General features: G+C 44.7%; 1 protein-coding gene across 1 annotated transcript in view; it reads left to right on the top strand.

Moving 5' to 3' along the window:
- Positions 1-23,751, top strand: part of hydin (HYDIN axonemal central pair apparatus protein) — a 977,428-nt gene that overhangs the window by 551,123 nt on the left and 402,554 nt on the right. The window contains exons 34-36 of the mRNA XM_063066586.1: positions 9,606-9,800; positions 14,030-14,179; positions 14,969-15,208. Coding sequence (XP_062922656.1) covers positions 9,606-9,800; positions 14,030-14,179; positions 14,969-15,208 — 585 coding nt within the window. The remainder of the gene's footprint in view (positions 1-9,605; positions 9,801-14,029; positions 14,180-14,968; positions 15,209-23,751) is intronic.

Below are 23,751 nucleotides of genomic sequence, written 5' to 3'. Positions count from 1 at the left end.
GATGCATGGGCCTAGAAATGATGTGGATAATGCAGAGGGAGCCAGCTGAGGGAGGTGAGTGTGGATCTGGGAGATGGAGCTAGGTGGCTGATAGGTGGAAGCAGGCAAAGGAGATAAAAGAGGGTCAAATGGAGTGAGGGAGTGGGGGGAGAGGGTGATAAGTGGGTATGCAGAAGCTAGTAGTGATATACTCTGAGAAATAGAAAAAGTGATACGTGAACCCTCCCTATCTGCTCTCACCAGAAACGTTGGCCTCTTTTCCCTGTCCAGATGCTATGTGATCCACTGAGTTCTTCTCTAGCAGTTTGTGTTTTATGTCAGAACTAACTACTTGAAATTGTTGAACTCATGTCGAGTATTGGGTGCTGCAAAGTCTTTGAAAGTGCCATTTCCGAAGCTTGTGTTGGGCTTCATTGAAGAGTGTAGCAAGGCAAAGATAGGAAGAGTAGAGTGGAAGTGGGAGGCAGCCACTGTGCAGGGAGAGATTGAGCTGTTTGTTCAGGCTGTTGACTTTTCATCAGAACTGCAATGCGACAAAACACATTGCAGAGAAGGATTCATGTCTTATCAAAATCAAAAAGGGAAATAGAAGCCAGAGACCAAGGTAAAAGAGACACATGGAAAACATAGAAACATAGAAAATAGGTGCAGGAGTAGGCCATTCGGCCCTTCGAGCCTGCACCGCCATTTATTATGATCATGGCTGATCATCCAACTCAGAACCCTGTACCAGCCTTCCCTCCATACCCCCTGATCCCCGTAGCCACAAGGGCCATATCTAACTCCCTCTTAAATATAGCCAATGAACTGGCCTCAACTGTTTCCTGTGGCAGAGAATTCCACAGATTCACCACTCTCTGTGTGAAGAAGTTTTTCCTAATCTCGGTTCTAAAAGGCTTCCTTTTTATCCTCAAGCTGTGACCCCTTGTTCTGGACTTCCCCAACATCGGGAACAATCTTCCTGCATCTAGCCTGTCCAATCCCTTTAGGATTTTATACGTTTCAATCAGATCCCCCCTCAATCTTCTAAATTCCAACGAGTACAAGCCCAGTTCATCCAGTCTTTCTTCATATGAAAGTCCTGCCATCCCAAGAATCAATCTGGTGAACCTTCTTTGTACTCCCTCTATGGCAAGGATGTCTTTCCTCAGATTAGGGGACCAAAACTGCACACAATACTCCAGGTGTGGTCTCACCAAGGCCTTGTACAACTGCAATAGTACCTCCCTGCTCCTGTACTCGAATCCTCTCGCTATAAATGCCAGCATACCATTCGCCTTTTTCACCGCCTGCTGTACCTGCATGCCCACTTTCAATAACTGGTGTATAATGACACCCAGGTCTCGTTGCACCTCCCCTTTTCCTAATCGGCCACCATTCAGATAATAATCTGTTTTCCTATTTTTGCCACCAAAGTGGATAACTTCACATTTATCCACATTAAATTGCATCTGCCATGAATTTGCCCACTCACCCAACCTATCCAAGTCACTCTGCATCCTCTTAGCATCCTCCTCACAGCTAACACTCTCACCCAGCTTCGTGTCATCCGCAAACTTGGAGATGCTGCATTTAATTCCCTCATCCAAGTCATCAATATATATTGTAAACAACTGGGGTCCCAGCACTGAGCCTTGCGGTACCCCACTAGTCACCGCCTGCCATTCCGAAAAGGTCCCGTTTATTCCCACTCTTTGTTTCCTGTCTGCTAACCAATTCTCCATCCACATCAATACCTTACCCCCAATACCGTGTGCTTTAAGTTTGCACACTAATCTCCTGTGTGGGACCTTGTCAAAATCCTTTTGAAAATCCAAATATACCACATCCACTGGTTCTCCCCTATCCACTCTACTGGTTACATCCTCAAAAAATTCTATGAGATTCGTCAGACATGATTTTCCTTTCACAAATCCATGCTGACTTTGTCCGATGATTTCACCGCTTTCCAAATGTGCTGTTATCACATCTTTGATAACTGACTCCAGCAGTTTCCCCACCACTGACGTTAGGCTAACCAGTCTATAATTCCCTGGTTTCTCTCTCCCTCCTTTTTTAAAAAGTGGGGTTACATTAGCCACCCTCCAATCCTCAGGAACTAGTCCAGAATCTAACGAGTTTTGAAAAATTATCACTAATGCATCCACTATTTCTTGGGCTACTTCCTTAAGCACTCTAGGATGCAGACCATCTGGCCCTGGGGATTTATCTGCCTTCAATCCCTTCAATTTACCTAACACCACTTCCCTACTAACAAGTATTTCGCTCAGTTCCTCCATCTCACTGGATCCTCTGTCCCCTACTATTTCTGGAAGATTATTTATGTCCTCCTTAGTGAAGACAGAACCAAAGTAATTATTCAATTGGTCTGCCATGTCCTTGCTCCCCATAATCAATTCACCTGTTTCTGTCTGTAGGGGACCTACATTTGTCTTTACCAGTCTTTTCCTTTTTACTGTTACGTACCCCGTAACTGGGTTGCCAAACCAGCAGAAATGGATCACTCAGTTGGAGTCTGGAGTACTAGAACTAAGAAAGTTTTATTAAAGAAACAAGCAACACAGTAATCGAAAGGATAATAAATGCAACAATTCAACAATGATAACCACACATGTGCACAGAATTAAGATAACAGCATCAATCAAGCTCTATCGTTGTCTAGGGGTAAATGACCAATTTCAAAATGACTCAAAGTTCAGTCCAGTTTGTAGTTCAGTTCGCAGTAATCGTTGCCATGGCGGTGGACAACGTGGGGGAAGAGAGAGATAGAATAGGAACAACTCATCATTCAGAACGGCTTCACTCACAGACCAGCGAGATGGCTCACAAACAGCTTTTGGGCGGGTCCTTGGTGATGTCACCTGAGGTCACCGACTGTGACCCCTCCTCCAGATGCGGTCGATCCTCTGCAGTGAACCCGGCACCCAGGCAAGGGCGGACACACACCGGGTTCCCGCTGATCGTACCTTTCCACCCTTGTCGTTGTCTGGGACTTCTCACCCACTCGTGAGAAGCGCACCGCTTCCAGGGTCTCGTTACCTCGGGTGGCGTGTGTGTCTGTCTTAGCGAACCTGTCCCTTTTTATCCCCCTGCTGGGGTATCGCCTGTCCATCACTTCAAACAGTTCAGGGTTCAAAGGGGGGGAGCCGCTCCAGACAGCTCTTCCTCCCACATCCCTTCATTACACATCTCCAGACGCTGCTCCATTGTTCCTTATCTCTCCTTCCCCTGAGGGCAGGTGGCAGACCAACTGCTGATGCCACTGATGCTAGCCCAGGCCAGCAAACATCTTAATTTTATGTGTATTCTCGTAACACTTCCCCCCTTTAAGGATTTTTACCGGGAGGTAAAAATTACAAACATGACTACATTATCTGATACATACACAATATACATCTTTAACAGTTATTTAGCTAATACAGAGAATTTGAAGCTGTCAACACCTTGACAGACAGTCATCACATTTTCTGTTCCTTTTACACGTGTTATTAATAATCCCTTAGACCAGGCTCCAACTCAGCAAACTTCATAGTGGCCAAAAACACTGATGAATTGCGACCAATGTAACCTCTCATTTGGTTTTGTCCCGGACCACAACAACAAGGGTCGTCCCATTCCGACTCAATTTTCCCTCGCAAGGGCTTAGTAGGAGGGGGACGGGTATTGACCGCAGAGTTATTGCAAAACTTCCTGCAGTACCCCACCATCTCCAAGAGCCTTCTGAGGGCCCTCTTGTCTGTCGGGGTTGGGAGGTCAGCGATAGCCTGCACTGTAGCTTGCATCACTGCCAGCTGCCCCTGTGTCACCACAATTCCCAGGTAAGTGACATTCGCGTGGCCGAATTCATTTTTTCCAAGGTTCACTATCAAGCTGGCTTCAGACAGCCGTGTTAAATTGCCAATACACACCTCTGTGTTCATCAGCCCTTTAGTCACTGAATTACTCAAAAAATATGGGTGTTGTTTACTTGGCCGCCCTATTGTAACCGACATAACCCAACGTCCCAGTTCTTTGCATTTCCTCGGGACAATCAAACACATGGGTGCGAGTCGTTTAATTACTCCTTCGGGGATTAAGGGAGAGACCTTATCAGTAGACCTGGCCAAAACAATAGCCTTCTCCCATCTGACCGATCCCATCCTAATCTTTTCAAAATGGTTTTTTCCTCTTATCAAGGGGCCCCTAGCTTCATTGATTTCCACGCTAACACCGACTAGGTTTGTTAGCATATCAAAAGCCGGTGACCGTCTCAGTTCGCGTCGGTCATGATCAATAACATTTTTCCCCCTGGGCAGCCGGTAACTCTCTTTCATGATTCCACCAACTGTTTCCTCCAGCACCGCAAAATGTCCACCGGGGGGTACCTCGTGGGCCATGTTAAAAACCTCATCCCCATAACTCTTTTGCACCACCCCCCACTCCTCATCTGCGGATGCTGTACTTGATTTCCCTTTCTTCCTTAGCACTTCCTCATCCGCACAATAGCCTACTAGTTCCCTTGTCAAGGCTGTGTCAGAGAGAGCTGTCTCGGCCAAAACCATCAGCCCCTCGTCTCGCTCCTGCGTCTGCACAAATTCTTTCCTGGCTACTGCTACGTCCGTCCCAGCTCCCTCACTACCTCTTATCTCACTACACCCTGTCTCATACAAGGTTGGCAGAAATGTTTCAGCCAAATTCACCATCGCGGGCGGGGCCTCCATGCTGGCAGGCTGACCCGTCAATCTCACGACTGGGAACACGATCCCTCCGGCGATGTCATTACCGAGCAAGACTTCCACGCCTTTCATCGGTAATTCGGACCTCACCCCAATCGTGACTAGTCCAGAGACCAGGTTGCTCTGTAAATGTATCTGGTGCAAAGGGACTGACTCTGTCCCTTCCCCAACACCTTTGACCTCTACCTCCCCAGTCTGGGTCTCTGAGCTAAACTCTAATACACTCTTCAGTATTAGTGACTGACACGCTCCCGTGTCTCTCCAGATCCGCACTGGAACTGGTTTTAACCTCTCCTTCACTGACACCAGTCCGGCCGAGATAAACTTCTCGCGCCCTTCCTGAACTTTATCAGACCTGTCCTTCCCTAGCGGTTCGCTTAACAGCTCAATACAGCCATTCAAAATTTCCGCTTTTCCTTTCCCCGTCTCCTTCCTTGGGGCAAAGCACCTGGACGCAAAGTGTCCGACTTTCCCACAATTATAACAGACGACCCCAGGAGACTTCCTACCAGACTGCTCCCGGTCTACCTTATCCTTTTCACTAGTCCCCGGCTTACTTTCTGACTTTTCCGGCGGACTCTCCCCGCCGTCCTGACTACCCTTCTGGTAGCCTTTACTCGGGGCAACCTTCATTTTATGCGTCAACGCATACTCATCCGCTAACTTAGCAGTTGCGGCTAACGTGGCTGCCTCTTTCTCATCGAGGTAGGGTCTCATACCCTCAGGGACACAACCTTTAAACTGCTCAATCAGAATCAGCTGCAGCAGTCTGTCATAATCCCCCTCTACCCCTTTCGAGGCGCACCAACGCTCACAATATGTTTGCATCTCGCGAGCAAACTCCAAATACGTGCGGTCCCACCGCTTCCTCGCATTCCGGAACCTCTGCCGGTATGCCTCCGGGACCAACTCATAAATCCTGAGGATGGCCTCCTTCACCACCTCATACTTCTGGGCATCTTCCGCGGATAAAGCGGAGTAAGCTTGTCGGGCTTTCCCTTTCAGTACACTCTGAAGTAAGACAACCCACTTATCCCTCGGCCATTCCTGACTTATAGCTACTTTTTCGAAGTGGAGAAAGTACCGATCCACATCGGTATCGTCAAATGGGGGAACCAGCCTAACCTCCTGGGTCGCCCGGAACCCTCCACCTTGGTTCGGCACGAGCCCCTGCTCGGCCCTTATCTTTAACTTCTCCAGCTCAAATTCCTTTTCCCTCTGTTTCTCCTCTCTCTCCAACTGCCTGTCCCTCTCTCTCTCTTCTCTCTCCAACTGTCTTTCTCTCTCTTGCCTTTCTACCTCTTTCTCTCTCTCCCGCCTTTCTAACTCTCTCTCTTTCTCCTGCCTTTCTAACTCTCTCTCTTTCTCCTGCCTTTCTAACTGCCGTACCCGGAACTCGTGCTCGAGTCTCAGTTTTTCAAGCTGTACCTGTACCGCGTCTCCAGCAGGTTTTTCAATAGACACCTCCCCCAGCTCACCTTGGGGAAACACACCTTTAGATACATAGTGCTCTACAATAGCTCTGTGTATCTCCTCTCTCCTCATTGTCGACTTCACCTTAGCAAGATTCACCCGTTTTGCCACAGCTATCAATTCCGATTTCCTGGCATCCTCTAATGCCTCCAAGGTCGGCGCCTTTATAAATTCCTCAACCTCCATTTCTGCTGTTTGTCTTTTCTTTCTTTCGGGAATTTTAACCCAATCAATTTACTCCGTCCCAAATTTAGCGTTCAAAATCGCGGACGAGAACCCCACTTATGTTACGTACCCCGTAACTGGGTTGCCAAACCAGCAGAAATGGATCACTCAGTTGGAGTCTGGAGTACTAGAACTAAGAAAGTTTTATTAAAGAAACAAGCAACACAGTAATCGAAAGGATAATAAATGCAACAATTCAACAATGATAACCACACATGTGCACAGAATTAAGATAACAGCATCAATCAAGCTCTATCGTTGTCCAGGGGTAAATGACCAATTTCAAAATGACTCAAAGTTCAGTCCAGTTTGTAGTTCAGTTCGCAGTAATCGTTGCCATGGCGGTGGACAACGTGGGGGAAGAGAGAGATAGAATAGGAACAACTCATCATTCAGAACGGCTTCACTCACAGACCAGCGAGATGGCTCACAAACAGCTTTTGGGCGGGTCCTTGGTGATGTCACCTGAGGTCACCGACTGTGACCCCTCCTCCAGATGCGGTCGATCCTCTGCAGTGAACCCGGCACCCAGGCAAGGGCGGACACACACCGGGTTCCCGCTGATCGTACCTTTCCACCCTTGTCGTTGTCTGGGACTTCTCACCCACTCGTGAGAAGCGCACCGCTTCCAGGGTCTCGTTACCTCGGGTGGCGTGTGTGTCTGTCTTAGCGAACCTGTCCCTTTTTATCCCCCTGCTGGGGTATCGCCTGTCCATCACTTCAAACAGTTCAGGGTTCAAAGGGGGGGAGCCGCTCCAGACAGCTCTTCCTCCCACATCCCTTCATTACACATCTCCAGACGCTGCTCCATTGTTCCTTATCTCTCCTTCCCCTGAGGGCAGGTGGCAGACCAACTGCTGATGCCACTGATGCTAGCCCAGGCCAGCAAACATCTTAATTTTATGTGTATTCTCGTAACATTACATATCTATAAAAGCTTTTACAGTCAGTTTTTATGTTCCCTGCCAGTTTTCTCTCATAATCTTTTTTCCCCTTCCTAATTAAGCCCTTTGTCCTCCTCTGCTGAACTCTGAATTTCTCCCAGTCCTCAGGTGAGCCACTTTCTCTGGCTAATTTGTATGCTTCTTCTTTGGAATTGATACTATCCCTAATTTCTCTTGTCAGCTACGGGTGCACTATCTTCCTTGATTTATTCTTTTGCCAAACTGGGATGAACAATTGTTGTAGTTCATCCATGCAACCTTTGAATGCTTGCCATTGCATATCCACCGTCAATCCTTTAAGTGTCATTTGCCAGTCTATCTTAGCTAATTCACGTCTCATACCTTCAAAGTTACCCCTCTTTAAGTTCAGAACCTTTGTTTCTGAATTAACTATGTCATTCTCCATCTTAATGAAGAATTCCACCATATTATTGTCACTCTTACCCAAGGGGCCTCTCACGACAAGACTGCTAATTAACTCTTCCTCATTGCTCAAAACCCAGTCCAGAATAGCCTGCTCTCTAGTTGGTTCCTCGACATGTTGGTTCAAAAAACCATCCTGCATACATTCCAAGAAATCCTTTTCCTCAGCACCTTTACCAATTTGGTTCACCCAATCTACATGTAGATTGAAGTCACCCATTATAACTGCTGTTCCTTTATTGCACACATTTCTAATTTCCTGTTTAATACCATCTCCGATCTCACTACTACTGTTAGGTGGCCTGTACACAACTCCCACCAGCGTCTTCTGCCCCTTAGTGTTACGCAGCTCTACCCATATCGATTCCACATCTTCCCGGCTTATGTCCTTCCTTTCTATTGCGTTAATCTCCTCTCTAACCAGCAACGCCACCCCACCTCCCCTTCCTTCATGTCTATCCCTCCTGAATATTGAATATCCCTGAACATTGAGCTCCCATCCTTGGTCACCTTTTGGAAGGAACATGTAGATTCTTCTTGTGAGTATTCCAAGAAGAGAAATGGCCCATTTAAGACTAGGAATCTTGGGGCAAGTTACTCAGCCTCCAGCTCCCCAAAACGTGTCTATCAATTAATTACAAGGCTCCATTCAAGAGTGTGAGTGACCACTCTCCATTTGACTTGTAGTTCAGCTTCAACAGCACACAAGAAACCTGATACCTTACAGGACACAACGGTTCACTTGATAGACACCCATCCACAACCATTCACTCACTGCAGCAACTCCCCCAGACTCCTTAGACAGCACCTTCCAAACCCACCACCGCTACCAGCTGGAAGGACAGGGACAGTAAAAGCACAGGGAGCACCACCGGCTGGAAGTTGTTCTCCAAGTCATACACCATCCTGACATGGAAATATATCACCGTTCCTTCACTATCACTGTGTCAAAACCCCGGAACTGCCTCCCTGACAGCCCTGTGGGTACTGCCACACCTCAAGGACTCTAGTGGTTCAGGAAGGCAGCCCACTGGCACCTTCTCAAGGACATTTAGAGATGGGTAGTTAAATGCTGGCTCAGATGTGAAGCCCACACCCCTGGAATGAATAAATAAAATACAGTAACATGGCTGCTGGTAGTCGGTGGATGAACAATTCAGTGTGAAAAAATACTGACCACCTGGTCGTGGGCACAAAAACTGGCAGGAAAGAATATTCTTGTTTAAATCAGCAATGATCAGTGAAACTTAACCATTTGTACATCACTGACAGCTACATAGCAAATCTCGGCCAGCTTTGCTGTTTTTCAAAATAAAGATGCAGGACCCTGAAAGCCCAGATGTCGGGACTGAAGAATGGGTTCTTCCCTATTGCTGTCAAACTCCTGAACCTCTCACCTCCGTCATACTCCTTTCTGAGTGGTGCTGCCAGATTCTCATGTTCATAACTCTACCTCTCAGAGGCAGAGTTGTCATTTTAGTTTTTTGTTTGCACTACGATCTTGTCACCACGTGTAAATTGTATTTATTATTGCCATATAAGCCATTCACTTTGTGAGCTTCATGCGAACAAGGAATTTCATTGCATCCTGGTGTATATATGACACGAATCTAATCAAATCTAAAATCCAAAAGGTAAATTGCTCCTTTTTCCTCAGGAGCAATACGGATTGGGAGAATACACTTAGAAAGCAAGAAGTCCTAAAGCTTTAGTTCTTTCAGTGTACTAGTGTTGGAACCTTGTTCAGAGAAGGTTGGAGTGAAAAAGGGAGAAGGTGGACAAAGTGTACTGCACTGTTTGGTTATATTTCTAATTCGTTGTTCAGGTTGTAGGTGGACCAACAGTGAAAGTCATGCTGCAAGCTGCAGTGACAGAGCCCGACCTGACCGTCTCCAGTGAGCAACTGGACTTCGGCACCGTGCACTGTGGGCAATGTCAAGTTATAACTATTCAACTGCACAATCACCTGCAAGTCCCCTGCGAATGGTCTTTTACTGATACCAGTGTTGTGAAGCAAAAGGTGATAAAATCTCATTTTTCTTTAATTGTGACATTTAATTACCAAGAAATTTTAAACTTGTGTACAATTCTATATCTGGGTGTCATAAATATCAGATTATCATAAACCCATTCCAAAATTCAGACACTAATCAGGCTTGTGCAGGTGGTGATGAGTTGTTTTCCTGAAATTCTGCATCATTCTGTGATTGTATTTCCACCTTATTCTGGGGCAGGTATCTCCAGCATTCAGATCTCAAGCCGTGAGGCACTGACAGTTATATTTTAGGGCAACACAGAACTGCAACTTGTAAAACCTTTAGAACACTATCATAGAGTACTGGGGCTTGCCTTACATCTCCAGTGAGCTGCTGCTGCTGACAGTGTGGAGTATGCACTTCTTTCCTGTGGCCGCATGATGTTTCCCTGGTGTTCTGGTTTCCTCCCACATTCTAAAGCTGTGCACATGGGTGGGTTAGTTGTCTGCTGTAAATTGCTGCTATTGTGCAGGTAAGTGGTAGAATTTGGAGGGAACTGATGGAATTGTAGGGCGAATAAAAGAGGTGGCTGATGATCAGTGCAGACATGTTGTGCTGAAGGACCTAAGTTAGTGTGAAAGGGTGGTTGATGTACAGGTATGTTGGGCTGTTTCCAAACTACATGACCCTGTGACTTGAAGCTGCTGTGTGATTGGAGGAACATGGTTTCAGCAGCCCCACACTCGACTTCAGTATTCTATTGAAGGTAGAGGATCTTCCTTCCACTAGCTAGTAATAACCCACCTCCATTCGCACCTAGATTGTTTAGCACTGTCAACTGCATGCTAGGTTCACTGTTTATCACATGTAATCCTTCGCCGGGTTGCAGCAACCTTTATAGGTATCTGTAGTACTGCATAAGCCTTGTATTTTTCATGAACCAGAGTTAACTTCCAGCTTGTTTCTGTGCGATAGTGCTCTATAAATCTCTAATGGGATTAGGCACAACAACAGCTTGGCACAGATCCGTTTCTGTGTGATAGTGCTCTATGACCCAATGACTCTATTAGGAGAGGGAAGGATAATAAGACACAGAAGAGGTCACTCATAGACCATGCAGTTTAATTTCAGTTTGTATTTGTAACTGGGTGAAAGATGACCGTATCTCAAATAATAATGAGATTTGGAGTACAGAAAGGCGATAACAAGCTTAGTGACATGATGTCATATCAACAACCTTTCTCTCAATGTCATCAAAACAAAAGTACTGGCCATCTTTTTCAGGAAGGAAGACAGTGCACATGTCCCTGTCACATCAGTGGTGTTGGGAACGAGAGGGTGACAGTGTCAAGATCCTAGACATGAACATCACCAATAGCCTGTCCGGGTCCGACCACATTTTAGATTTTTTTAGATTATGAGGACACGCACTCCTCTTTTATTGTCATTTAGTAATGCATGCATTAAGAAATGATACAATGTTCCTCCAGAATGATATTACAGAAACACAAGACAAACCAAGACTAAAAAAACTGACAAAAACCACATAATTATAACATATAGTTACAACAGTGCAAAGTAATACCATAATTTGATAAAGAACAGACCATGGGCACGGTTAAAAAAAAGTCTCAAAGTCTCTCGAAAGTCCCATCATCTCACGCAGACAGTAGAAGGAAGAGAAACTCTCTTCCTGCCATGAGCTTCCAGCGCCACAAACTTGCCGATGCAGCACCCTGGAAGCACCCAACCACAGCCGACTCTTGAGTCTGTCTGAAAAATTCGAGCCTCCGACCAGCCCTCCGACACCGAGCACCGAGCACCATCTTTGCTGAGCACTTCGACCCCGGCCCGGGCAACAGGCAATAGACAGAGCCGAGGATTTGGGGCCTTCCCCTCCGGAGATTCTCGATCACACAGTAACAGCGGCAGCGAACCAGACATTTCAGAAGTTTCTCCAGATGTTCCTCCATGCTTCTCACATCTGCCTCCATCAAATCAGGATTGTGCATGGTACCTATTTAACAAATACAATATAATTTTGGAGTGGCCGCGTGTGCTGCGTCGCGCTGCCATCTTCTCCTCCCCATTTATGTCATGGACAAGAAAACCCGCCAACACCTTTATTTCCTCAGAAGGCTAAAGAAATTTGGCATGTTCTCATTGACCCTTACAATTTTTATCTAAGTATCATAGCGTCGATCTTACCCGGATGCATAACGGCTTAGTGTGGATTTTATCCAGATGCATAACGGCTCAGCGTGGCAACTGTTCAGCCCACCCCACAAGGAACCACACAGAGCTGTGGAGTCTCCTGTCCCTGAGCTCCATCTACACATCTCACTGCCTTGGGGAGGCAGTCAGCATAATGAAAGACCTCAAACACTGTGGACATTCTCTCTTCTTTCTTCTTCGGGCAGAAGATACTGAAACCTGAAAATGCAGACCTCCAGTCTCAAGGACAGCTTATTCCCACAGATACACTGGTGATGACAACGTCAAGTAGATGAGTTCTTCATGTTAGTTCACTTACCACCTGCCACACATTCTGTCTGGGCAGTTCAGCCTTCAGGATTCAGAGAGCTTAGTTAAAAGTGTTGTTACAGGTCTACCCTTGGTGAGGGATTTGAATGTTTCAGCCAGATTTTCTGACCTTGCTATCTTTCCTGCTTCTTCAGAGTATTGCTTATGTAACACTCAGCTCTATCAGCTCACGTTTGTCCAGGGGAATCTGCCATCTGCCCGCCAAACTGTGCCTAAATTTGCATAGATGCTGAGTAACACACCCCGGTACAAACCCACAACGTAAAATATCAGACGATCAATCCACAATCGACCTCCAAACCTCCGACAGCATCCGAACCGTGGAATTCCAGTATCCACCGTCCGGGAACCGCCAGCCACTCCGGCATTCGCTCTTTCTCATCGCTTGCCTTGCTGAAAAGACCGCGAACTCTCTCTCGGTCCCACCATACAAGATAGCATAACAGGTCATAATTCCCTTTTATCTGTAACTTTAACCCAAACATCGCAGCTACAGAGAAACATTACCTCATCATTTAACATTACAGAGAAGCCATTTTGTTAGCCTTAACAGTTAACATTACAGTTAATATTACTGAGAACCCTACACTTACATGATTCATCACTTGCAGGATAATCAGCAACTCTCATTGGTTGTGTCTGCGCTTCTGATGGAAAGGGATGTACAAGGATTGTGATGGAGCAGTCAGGGCATTAGATAAATGTATGAATATTTTAGTAACATTGCATCAGGCAATTGGTTGCTTAGACAGTGAGGTAGCTCTCTGATTTAAGCATATCCCCGGATGATTATGAGAAGATTTTTGTGGTTGATTAAGATAGATTAGCACTGAATAGTTCAGTCTATTGCAATCCTGTTGTGATTTAATGTAGCAGTTTTTGATAGCTCAGTGGCTGGCTATATTATTGCACGTCATCGTAAGGTCAGCCACATTGTTGTAGGCCTGCAGTCATATGCAGGAGAGTGGGGTTAAGGCAGCTGGTTTCATTCCCAGAAGGAATTAGTGATGAGATTGAATTGGCAATCCAATGGTTTCATTGTCATCACTAAAGAAACAAATTATAGTAAAAAAAAAATTCCAGCTTTTTTGATTAACTGAATTTAAGCTCCCCACCTGCCATGGTAGTATTGGAACTTATGTCCTCTTATGTTAGTCCAAGTCTTAAAATGTTTATTTATTCATTCAAGGGTATGGGCTTCACAGCTGAGCCAATGGTTAATTGTCCTCGAGAAGGTGGTATTGAGCTCCCTTCTTGAACTACTGCAGTCCTTGAGGTGTGGGTGTACCTACAACACTCTTCGGAAGAAAGTTCCAGGGTTTTGACCTAGTGATGTTGAAGGTCATACTCCCTTCTTACTGCAGCCATCTGAAAGAAGGTTCACGAGCCTCGGGACTCGCACCATCAGGCAATTACCCCTCAACCATCAGGCTCTTGAACCAAAGGGGATAACTTCAGTCAACTTCACTTGTCCCATCACTGAAATGATCCCACAACCTGTGGACTCACTTTCAAGGACACTTCATGTCATATTCTCAATATTCATTGCCTGTTTATTTATTATTCTTTATTATTTCTTTCTTTTTGTATTGGCACAGTTTGTTGTCATTTGCACACTGGTTGAAGCCCAAGTTGGTGACATATATGTACTTTGTTAGTTAATTTACTTTGAACTTTATTATTGCAAGTCACATTATTAATACTGCTTTACTGTTTTTGATTTAAATAGCTTGATAAGCATGTTCCCCTGCACTTGCGATCCAAACGACTGAAAGAGTTAAAGCCGCCATCCTATGTGTTTGTCATGTTGCCTCCTTGCGGTGTGATCAATGCTGGTGAGAGAGTCAATGTGCAAGTGACATTCACACCTACAGAGGAGGTGAGTTTCTCAAGGAAGGGAAGAATCATGTCCCAGCTATCATTTCTGATCACAGGGCAACCACTGAGCACAGACTTTTCACATGCCAAGACATCTTACAACGGAGAGAGATGGGTACTTAGAGATGGATGCAGACTCTACATACTGAAGGGCCTGTTTCTGTTCTGTATTTTTCCTGACTCTATGAACACTTTGTTGCTCAAAGCTCTGACTGTCCTAGATATTCAGGACTGAAGCAGGCCAGATGAAATCTATCTAGTGAGCTATCTACTGCCCTATATGGGAAATATGGATGGTGAGAAACATTCTACTAGATTGTTCGACTACGACACACCCTTTTTTTACATGGTCATTCTGCATTTGAGGTCTTTGGCTTGTTTTGATCAAATAGCTCTTTCCTTTTGCCTGGTTCACAACATTTTGCCTGTGGTATCACTAATTCATTCTGAAAATAACTACTGACATTGCTCCCACCACCCTCCTAAGCAGTGGATACCAGCTTATAATCACTCTGTGCACAAAATGTTCTTTTTAGGTACGTTTGCCAAAGATCTTAGACCTGTCTATTCTGGTTTCTAAATCTGCAGCTTTTGGAAGCTATATTTCCCAAATTCTTCTTTAAAAGCCCTTTTATATCTTAAACATTTTGTTTCCCTGTTACACAGAGTATCTTATTTTATTTTCATACCAGTGTGATTATTAACAGTCTTTTTTTAATGCCAATGCAGCTAATTATCCCTGATGATAGCAAGATGAGACTTGACCAAGACTGTTTTTTTGAATTAACAGAAACTTTATAACCATCGACTGGTGTTGAACTTGGCACAGAGTGGTAACCGGGTGCTGATCATGGCCTGCGGTCAAGGGCTGGAACCTCACCTAGACTTTTCTACCACTGTGCTGGAACTGGGCCCAGTTTTACCATACAGTGCAGAAACGGAGGGGACGGTGATTGTGAAGAACCCCTGTAGCTTCCCGATTGAATTCTATTCTGTGGAATTTGATGAGCGGTACCTGGAGGAGGAAAAGGTCTGTGGAGATATTTGTCAGGTTCATAACTGCTCAGAGACAGATCTGTAGATTTTCTGTGCTCAAGTGTTACACTGGCAGAATGAATTGCCCGTCATTTACAGAGTCACCCTAATTTTCGTTCCATCACATACATTCACCACTCAACCCCAACTCCAAGCACCAATCTGAGCGAACTCATAAATTTCCAGGCTCAACCAGACCCTTAGCCTCAGATTCAACCAGAATCGAAAAATTGTGATCCCCAGCCCATCCATGACTCTGTACTCATATTCTCAGGTAATCAACGGAGATTTTTCTCTATCTTGGCGCAGAGATGTTGCGTTTCACCGAGGCTAGTTGGTTTAGCACACTTTTCTTTGCAACACTGGACAGCCCATTTCAATACTATGGCACTGTTTAGTATCTTATTAAGATCAAATTTTTTCTTCACTTGTCTGGCAGTGCTTTTACATAGTGGAGTTGAAATGTAATAGAATTGTAACTGTTAAAGCAAGTTTGGGAACAAAGCAAAATGGATGTGGGGTAGTTTTATTGAAACATATAAGATTGTTAGGAGGCATAACAGGATAAATGTTGAGAATAAAGTCAATACACAGAAAAGAAGGTGCTGGAGGAACTCAGCAGGTCAGGCAGCATCCAGGAAATGAATAAACAGTTGACGTTTCAGGTCAAGACTCTTCTTCAGGACTGAGAAGGAAGGGAGAGGGGGAAGACACCAGAATAAAAAGATGGAGGGTGGAGAAGGGGGCTAGCTGGAAAGTGATAGGTGAAAGCAGGTGGGGGGTGTGGGGGAGATCAAGAGCTGGAGAAGAAGGAGTTTGATTGGAGTGGACCACAGAAGAAAGAAAAGGAGGAGGGGACCATGGGGAACGTGATAAAGCCATAAGACCATAAGACCTAAGAGCAGATTTAGACCATTTGGCCCATTGAGTCTGCTCTGCTATTCAATCATGGCTGGTCCTTTCCACCCTCCTCAGCCCCACTCCCTGGCCTACTCCCCGTAACCTTTGTTACTGTGTCCAATCAAAAACCTATCAACCTCTGTCTTAAGTACACCCAATGACCTGGCCTCCACTGCTGCCTGTGGTAATAGATTCCACAAATTCACCACCCTCTGGCGAAAGAAATTTCTTCACATCACTGTTTTAAATGGACACCACTCCCAACACTGACCCCTGCGGAACATCACTAGTCACTGGCAGCCAACCAGACAAGGATCCTTTTATTTCCACTTGCTGCGTCCTGCCTATCAGCTAATGCTCTAACCATGCCAGTAACTTTCCTGTAATACCAAGGGCTCTTAACTTGGTAAGCAGCCTCATGTGTGGCATCATCCACTGCATCTCCTTTATCTATCTTACTTGTAATCTCCTCAAAGAATTCCAACAGGTTTATCAGGCAAGATTTTCCCTTAAGGAAACCATGGTGACTTTGTCCTATCCTGTCCTGTCCTGTGTTACCAAGTACTCCATCATCTCATCCTTAACAATTAACGCCAACTTCTTCTCAACCACTGAGTCAGGCTAACTGGTCTATAATTTCTTTTTCTGCTGTCTTCCTCCTTTCCTAAAGAGTGGAGTGACATTTTCAATTTTCCTGTTCTCTGGAACCATGCCAGAGTCCAGTGATTCTTGAAAGATCATTACTAATGCCACCACAATCTCTAACGCTAACTCTTTCAGAACCTTACGGTGCAGTTCAACTAGTCTGGGTGACAGCTTTTGGAGCACCTTCTCTCTTGTAATAGTAATTGCACTCACTTCTCTTACCTCACATCCTTCAACAACTGACACTCTGTTAGTGTTTTCCACAATGAAGACTGATGCAAAATACTCATTTAGTTTATCTTCCATCTCCTTGTCCCCCGTTATTATTTTCCTGGCCTCATTTTCTAGCAGTCCTATATCCACTCTCATCTCACTTTTATTTTTTATATACTTGAAAAAGCTTTTCATATCCACTTTGATATTGCTTGCTAGCTTGCTTTCATATTTCACCTTTCCCTCCTAATGATCCCTTTAGTTGCTTTTTATAAAATTTTAAAAGCTTTCCAATCTTCTATCTTCCCACTAATTTTTGTGTTGTTGTTTGCCTTCTCTTTTGCTTTTACATTAGATTTGACTTCCCTTGTCAGCAACAATTGTACTATTTTGCCACTTGAGTGTTTCTTTGTTTTTGGAATACATCTATCCTGCACCTTCCTCATTTTTCCCCCAGAAACTCACACTGTTACTGCTCTGCTGTCATCACTGCCAGCATCTCCTTCCAATTTACTTTGGCCAGCTCCTCTCATACCACTGTAATTTTCTTTACTCCACTGAAATACTGCTATGTCAGACTTTACTTTCTCCCTATCAAAGTTCAAGTTGAATTCACTCATGTTGTGATCACTGCCTCTTAAGGGTTCTTTTACCTTAAGCTCCGTAATCAATCCAGTTCATTACATAACACCCAATAGAGTAGAACCAATCCTTTAGTAGGCTCAATGACAAACTGCTGATCTCCTGGGATTTTTACGCACAACAGACTCTGGAGTCTGAAAAGAATGGCGCCAAAAACAAAAAAAAATCCTGTGAGTGGATTTAACAAGATGTTTTCACTCACAGAACAGCCACTCACTGGATGTTTTTTTGTTTTTGGCACCATTCTTTGTAAACTCCAGAGTCTGTTGTGCATAAAAGTCCTTTTCTGGGGAAGGGTGACCTGTACAAGTGGGATGGGTTGCACGTGTATTGGAGGGGAATCAATATCTTGGGAAGGAGGCTTGCTGTTGTGGAGGTTTCAAACTACATTTGCAGGGGTTTGGGAACTGAAGTGAAGAAGCAGAGGATGGGGTAGTTGGCACACAAGTAGAGACATCTTCCAGGGTGTTTGTGAGGAAGGATAAGCAGATGATAGAGCAAAGATGCACTCAGACAGATGGTTTGAGAAGTGTCTATTTTAATGCAAGGGGTATCATAAGCAAGGTGGATGAACTTAGAGTGTGGATCAATCCGTTAAACTATGACGTTTTGACCGTTACGGAGACTTGGATGTCTCAGGGGCAGGAATGGCTGCTAGGTGTGTGTCGGGCTTTAGATATTTCCAAAAGGACAGGGAAGGAGGCAAAAGTGGTGGGCCGTGGTATTGCTAATCAGGGATAATATCACGGCTGCAGAAAAGGAGAAAGTCATGGAGGGATTGTCCACTGAATCAGTGTGGGTGGAACTCAGAAACAGGAAGGGGAAATAACTCCACTGTGTGCTTTTTATAGACCCCCCAATAGTAACAGAGACATCAAAGAGCAGATAGGGAGGAAGTTTCTGGAAAAGTGCAATAATAGTAGGGTTGTTGAGATGGGTGATTTTAAATTTCCTGATATCGACTGGCATCTCCCACGGCAGAAACATGGCAAATGTCCAGGGAAGATTTGCATGGTGTTCTGCATGGGTACTATGTTCCATTGAGGCAGGGAAAGGGTAAAAGAACCATGGTGTACAAAGGATGTAAAAAAATCTAGTTAAGAGGAAAAGAAAAGCTTACAAAAGGTTCCAGAAACTAGGTACTCTTAGAGCTCTAGAAAATTAGAAGTTTGCCAGGAAGAAGCTGAAGAATGAAATTAGTACAGCTAGTAGGGACATAAGAAGGCCTTGGTGAGCAGGATTAAGGAAAATCACAAGGCATTCTGCAAGTACGTGAAGAGCAAGATAGATAGATAGATAGATAGACATACTTTATTGATCCCAAGGGACATTGGGTAAGAGGATGAGCCTTGTGAGAATAGGACCAATCGGGAGCAATAGTGAAACAGGTGCATGGAGCTGGAGGAGGTTGTGGAGGTACTTATTGAATACTTTGCTTCAGTATTCACCAGTGAAAAGGACTTTGGCAATTATCGGGATGACTTAGTGGACTGAAACTCTTGAATATATAGACATTAAGAAAGAGGATGTGCTGGAGCTTTTGAAAGGTGTTTAGTTCAATAAGTTGCTGGGAATGGATGAGATATACCCCAGGCTACTGTGGGAAGCGATGGAGGAGATTACTGAGTCTCTGGCGATGATCTTTGCATCATCAATAGAGACAGGAGAAGTACCCAAAGGATTGGAAGGTTGCAAACATTGTTCCACTGTTCAAGAAAGGGAGTAGAGATAACTCAGGAAATTATAGACCGGTGAGTCTTACTTCAGTGGTGGGCAAGTTGTTGGAGAAGATCCTGAGAGGCAGGATTTATGAGCATTTGGAGAGACATAATCTGATTAGGGATAGTCAGCATGGCTTTGTCAAGGGTAGGTCATGCCTTACGAACCTGATTTAATTCTTTGAGGATGTAACAAAACACATTGATTAATGTAGAGCAGTAGATGTAGTGTATATCGATTTCAGTAAGGCATTTGATAAGGTTTCTCATGCAAGACTCATTCAGAAAGTATTGAAACCTTGCTTTGTGGATCCAGAACTAGCTTGCCAACAGGAGACAAAAGGTGGTTGTAGATGGTTTGTATCCTGTATGGAGGTCGGTGACCAGTAGTGTTACGCAGGGATCTGTTCTGGGACCCCTCCTCTTTGTGACTTTTATAAATAACCTGGTTGAGGAAGTAGAAGGGTGGGTTAGTAAGTTTGCTGATGACAGAAATGTTGGGGGTGTTGTGAATAATCTGGAGAGTTGTCAGAGGTTACAGTGCAACTTTGATAGGATGCAGAACTGGGCTGAGAAGTGATTAATTTCAGTAGGTCAAATTTGAAGACAGAATATAATATTAATGGTAAGACTCTTGGCAGTGTGGAGGATCAGCGAGATCTTGGGGACCATGTCCATAGGACACTCAAAGCGGCTGCGCATATTGCCAGTATTGTTAAGAAGGCGTAAGGCGCGTTGGCCTTCATCAACCATGAGATTGAGGTCAAGATCCGGGAAGTAATGTTACGGCTATATAAGACTGTAGTTAGACCCAGTTGGAGTATTGTGCTCAGTTCTGGTCACCTCACTACAGGAAGGATGTGGATAATATAGAGACAGTGCAAAAGAGATTTACAAGGTTGTTGCTTGGATTGGAGAGCATGGCTTATGAGAATAGGTTGAATGTACTGGGCATTTTCTCCTTGGAGCGATGGAGGATGAGAGGTGATCTGATAGAGGTGTATAAGATGATGAGGCATTGATTGTGTTTTCCCAGGGCTAAAATGGCTGACATGAGGAGGCATAGTTTCAAGGTGCTTGGAAGTAGGTATAAGGGGAAGTCAGAGGTAAGGTTTTTGCACAGAGAGTGGTGGGTGCTTGGAAGATACTGCTAGCAGTGGTGCTGGAGGCAGTTACAATAGGGTCTTTTAAGAGACTCTTAGATAGGTACATGGAGCTGTGGGCTATGCAGTAGGGAAATTCTAGGCAGTTTCTCAAGTTTCAGGGCCTGAAATATGCCATAGATTTCTTCATTTTTATGTCAGAATCAATTGATTCTTGAAAGATCATTACTAATGCATCCACAATCTCTTCAGCTACCTCTTTCAGATCCTTGGTCCAGGTGACTTATCTACCTTCAGACCTTTCAGTTTACCAAGAACATTCTCCCAAGTGATGGCAACTTCACAATGTTCTGTTCCGTGAAACTCTCAAACTTCCAGCATACTGTTGGTGTCTTTCACAGTGAAGACTGATGGAAAATGCTTATTCAGTTTGTCCACCATTGCTACCTCTCCAGCATCATTTTCCAGCAGTGCATTGCCTACTCTCACCTCTTTTTTAAGCTTTATATATCTAAAGAAGCTTTTGGTATGCTCTTTGATATTATTAGCTAGCTTATCTTCATATTTCATCTTTTCCTTCGTTATGATTTTTTTCGTTGCCCTCTGTTGGTTTTCAAAAAGCTTCCCAATTCTCTAACTTCCCACTAACTTTTGCTCTATGATATGCCCTTTCTTTGACTTTTAAGTTGGCTTTGACTTCTCTTGTTAGTCATAATAGTGTCATCCTGGCTTTAGAATACTTCTTCCTCTTTGGAATGTATATCTTCTACACCTTTCAAATTGCTCCCAGAAATTCCAGCCATTGCTGCTCTGCCGTCATCTCTGCCAGTGTTCATTTCCAATCAGTTTTGCCTAGTTCCTCCCTTAAGCTTCTGCAATTACCTTTACTTCACTGTAATGCTCATATATCTGACTTCAGCTTCTCCTTCTCAAATTTCAGGGTGAATTCTATTGTATTATGATTATTGATCCCTAAGGGTTCCTTTACCTTCAGCTCTCTAATCAATTCTGGTTCATTGCACAACACCCAGTTCAGAATAGCTGCATTTGAAATCCCCCATGACTATTGTAACATTGCCCCTATGGCTTGTGTGTTGTATCTTCCATTGTAGTTTGTAGACCACATCTTTACTACTGTTTGTGGGTCTGTACATAACTCCCATCAGGGACTTTTCACTCTTGCAGTTCCTTAGCTCTATCCACAGTGATTCAACACCTTTTTCTAATGATTAGATTTCATTTTTTTAGCAACAGAGCCACTCCAGCCCCTCTGCCTACCTGCCTCTCCTTTGAATACAATGTGTACCCTCCCAGCTATAATCTTCAGTCACCATTCAGTGATTCCCCACAATGTCAAACATGCCAATCTATAACTGTGTTACATTTATCTACCTTATTCAGTATACCATGCACATTCAAATATAACACCTTCATCCCACGACATAGTTTGTTATTGAAAGGTTGGTTAAACTTGATACTTGTACCTGGCTGAAAGCTTGAGCAGAGTTTATTCATCATATACACCAAGAAAGCACTAGATCCTTTTTCACCTTCAGTCCTGTATTCACCCTTTTTGATTTTGTCCCCCTATGCAGTCATTGGTGTAGTAGAGGAACAGCTGGGGAGTATTATCGGGGACGGCTTAGAACATGGACTGTTCTACATAGCCAACAAAGAAGCAGGCATAGCTGGGGCCCATGTGGCTGCCTGTGGCTATCCCTTGAGTTTAAAGAAGGTAGGAGGAGCTGAAGGAAAAATTGTTGAAGATGAGGACCAGTTCTGCCAGACTTGGGAGTGTGGTGGTGGAGGGGGATTGGTTGGTTCTTTTGTCAAGGAAGAAGCGGAGAGTCTTGAGGCCTTGTTGATGAGGAACAGAAATTTATAGGGACTGGAAATCCACGGTGAAGTGAGGTGGTCAGGGCAGGGAATTGAAAGTTACTGAGGAGATCGAGAGCATTAGAAGTGTTGCGGATGTATCGGAGGAGGAACTGAGCCAAGTTGGATAGAATGGAATACTGGTAAGAGGATACGAGTTCAGGGGGGCAAGAGCAGGCAGAGATAACAGGCCTACCCTGACAGTCTGGTTTGTGGATCTTGGGTAAGAGGTAGAAGCGAGCAGTGCATGGTGAGGGAACTATGAGTTTGGTGGCCGTGGATGGGAGATCTCCAGAGTTAATGACACCTGTGATCGTGTGAAAGGAAGTTTTCTAATGGTCTGGAGTAGGATTCTCCTCAAGGGGTAGGTATGATGAGGTGTCTGAGAGTTGCCGTCTGGTCTCAGCAAGGTAGAACTCAGTGCGCCACACTACAACCACACCCACTTTGTCTGCAATTTTGATAGTATGCTTGGGATTGGTGCGGAAAGTATGGATTGCAGTGTGTTCAGAGGGGGTAAGGTTTGAGGAGGAGAGAGGAATTCTGTATTCCAGACATTTGGTGTCTCGTTGGCAATTGGAGATGAAAAGATCCAGAGCAGAAGAAAACCAGAGCGGGGTGTCCAAGAAGAGGAAGAGAGTTGAAGACAGGATAAGCGGGGGGGGGGGGGGGGCATCCATTCTGGGTGTTTGATTCTTGCCAAAGAAGTGGGCTTGGAGAGGGAACTGACAGAAGAAGAGCTTGATGTCATGGCAGGCATGGAACTTAATGAGCTGCGGGTGAAGGGGGACAAAATTGAAGCCTTTACTGAGGACAAAACGTTCTGCTCAGTGAGAGGAAGGTCGAAGGGAATGGTGAAGACATGGTAAAGATTAGAGCTGGGATCAGAGGAGGGAAGAGAGTTGGTGGTGCCAGAAAAAGAGGTGGGATGGGGTGTTCAGGGAAGATGGGGAAAATTTTCTTACTCAAAATGCTGGAGGAACTCAAGAGGCCAGGCAGCATCAATGGGAAAGAGTAACCAGTCAACGTTTCGAGCCAAGGCCCCTGGTCGGGATCTGATGACAGGGCCTCAGCCTGAAACGTCGACTGTTTACTCTTTTCTATAGTTGCTGCCTGGCCGGTTGAGTTCCAACAGCATTTTGTGCGTGTTGCTTGGATTTCCAGCATTTTAGATTTTATCTTTGGGGAGCAGTTGCCACTATTTGGAGAATCCTAAAGAGAGAATAAGTGGCAGTCATTCAAAACTGAGATGCGTAGGGATTTCTTCTCACAGAGTTCTCTAGAATTCTCTATCTAGAAGTATTGTGAAGATCAGGTCATTGGAGGTATTTTGGATACATTTTGAATGACTAGGGAATTAACAGCTGTGGGCAAGTGGCACAGTAAGGAGATGGTGCCTGGTACTGAATGACATAACGGGTTTGATGGGTTTGGTGGCTTAC

This window comes from Mobula hypostoma, chromosome 14 (genome assembly GCF_963921235.1).
Source record: "Mobula hypostoma chromosome 14, sMobHyp1.1, whole genome shotgun sequence".
NCBI classification, from domain to species: domain Eukaryota; kingdom Metazoa; phylum Chordata; class Chondrichthyes; order Myliobatiformes; family Myliobatidae; genus Mobula; species Mobula hypostoma.
Note: the sequence above shows the minus strand (reverse complement) of the source record. Positions and strands in the feature narration are given on the sequence as shown.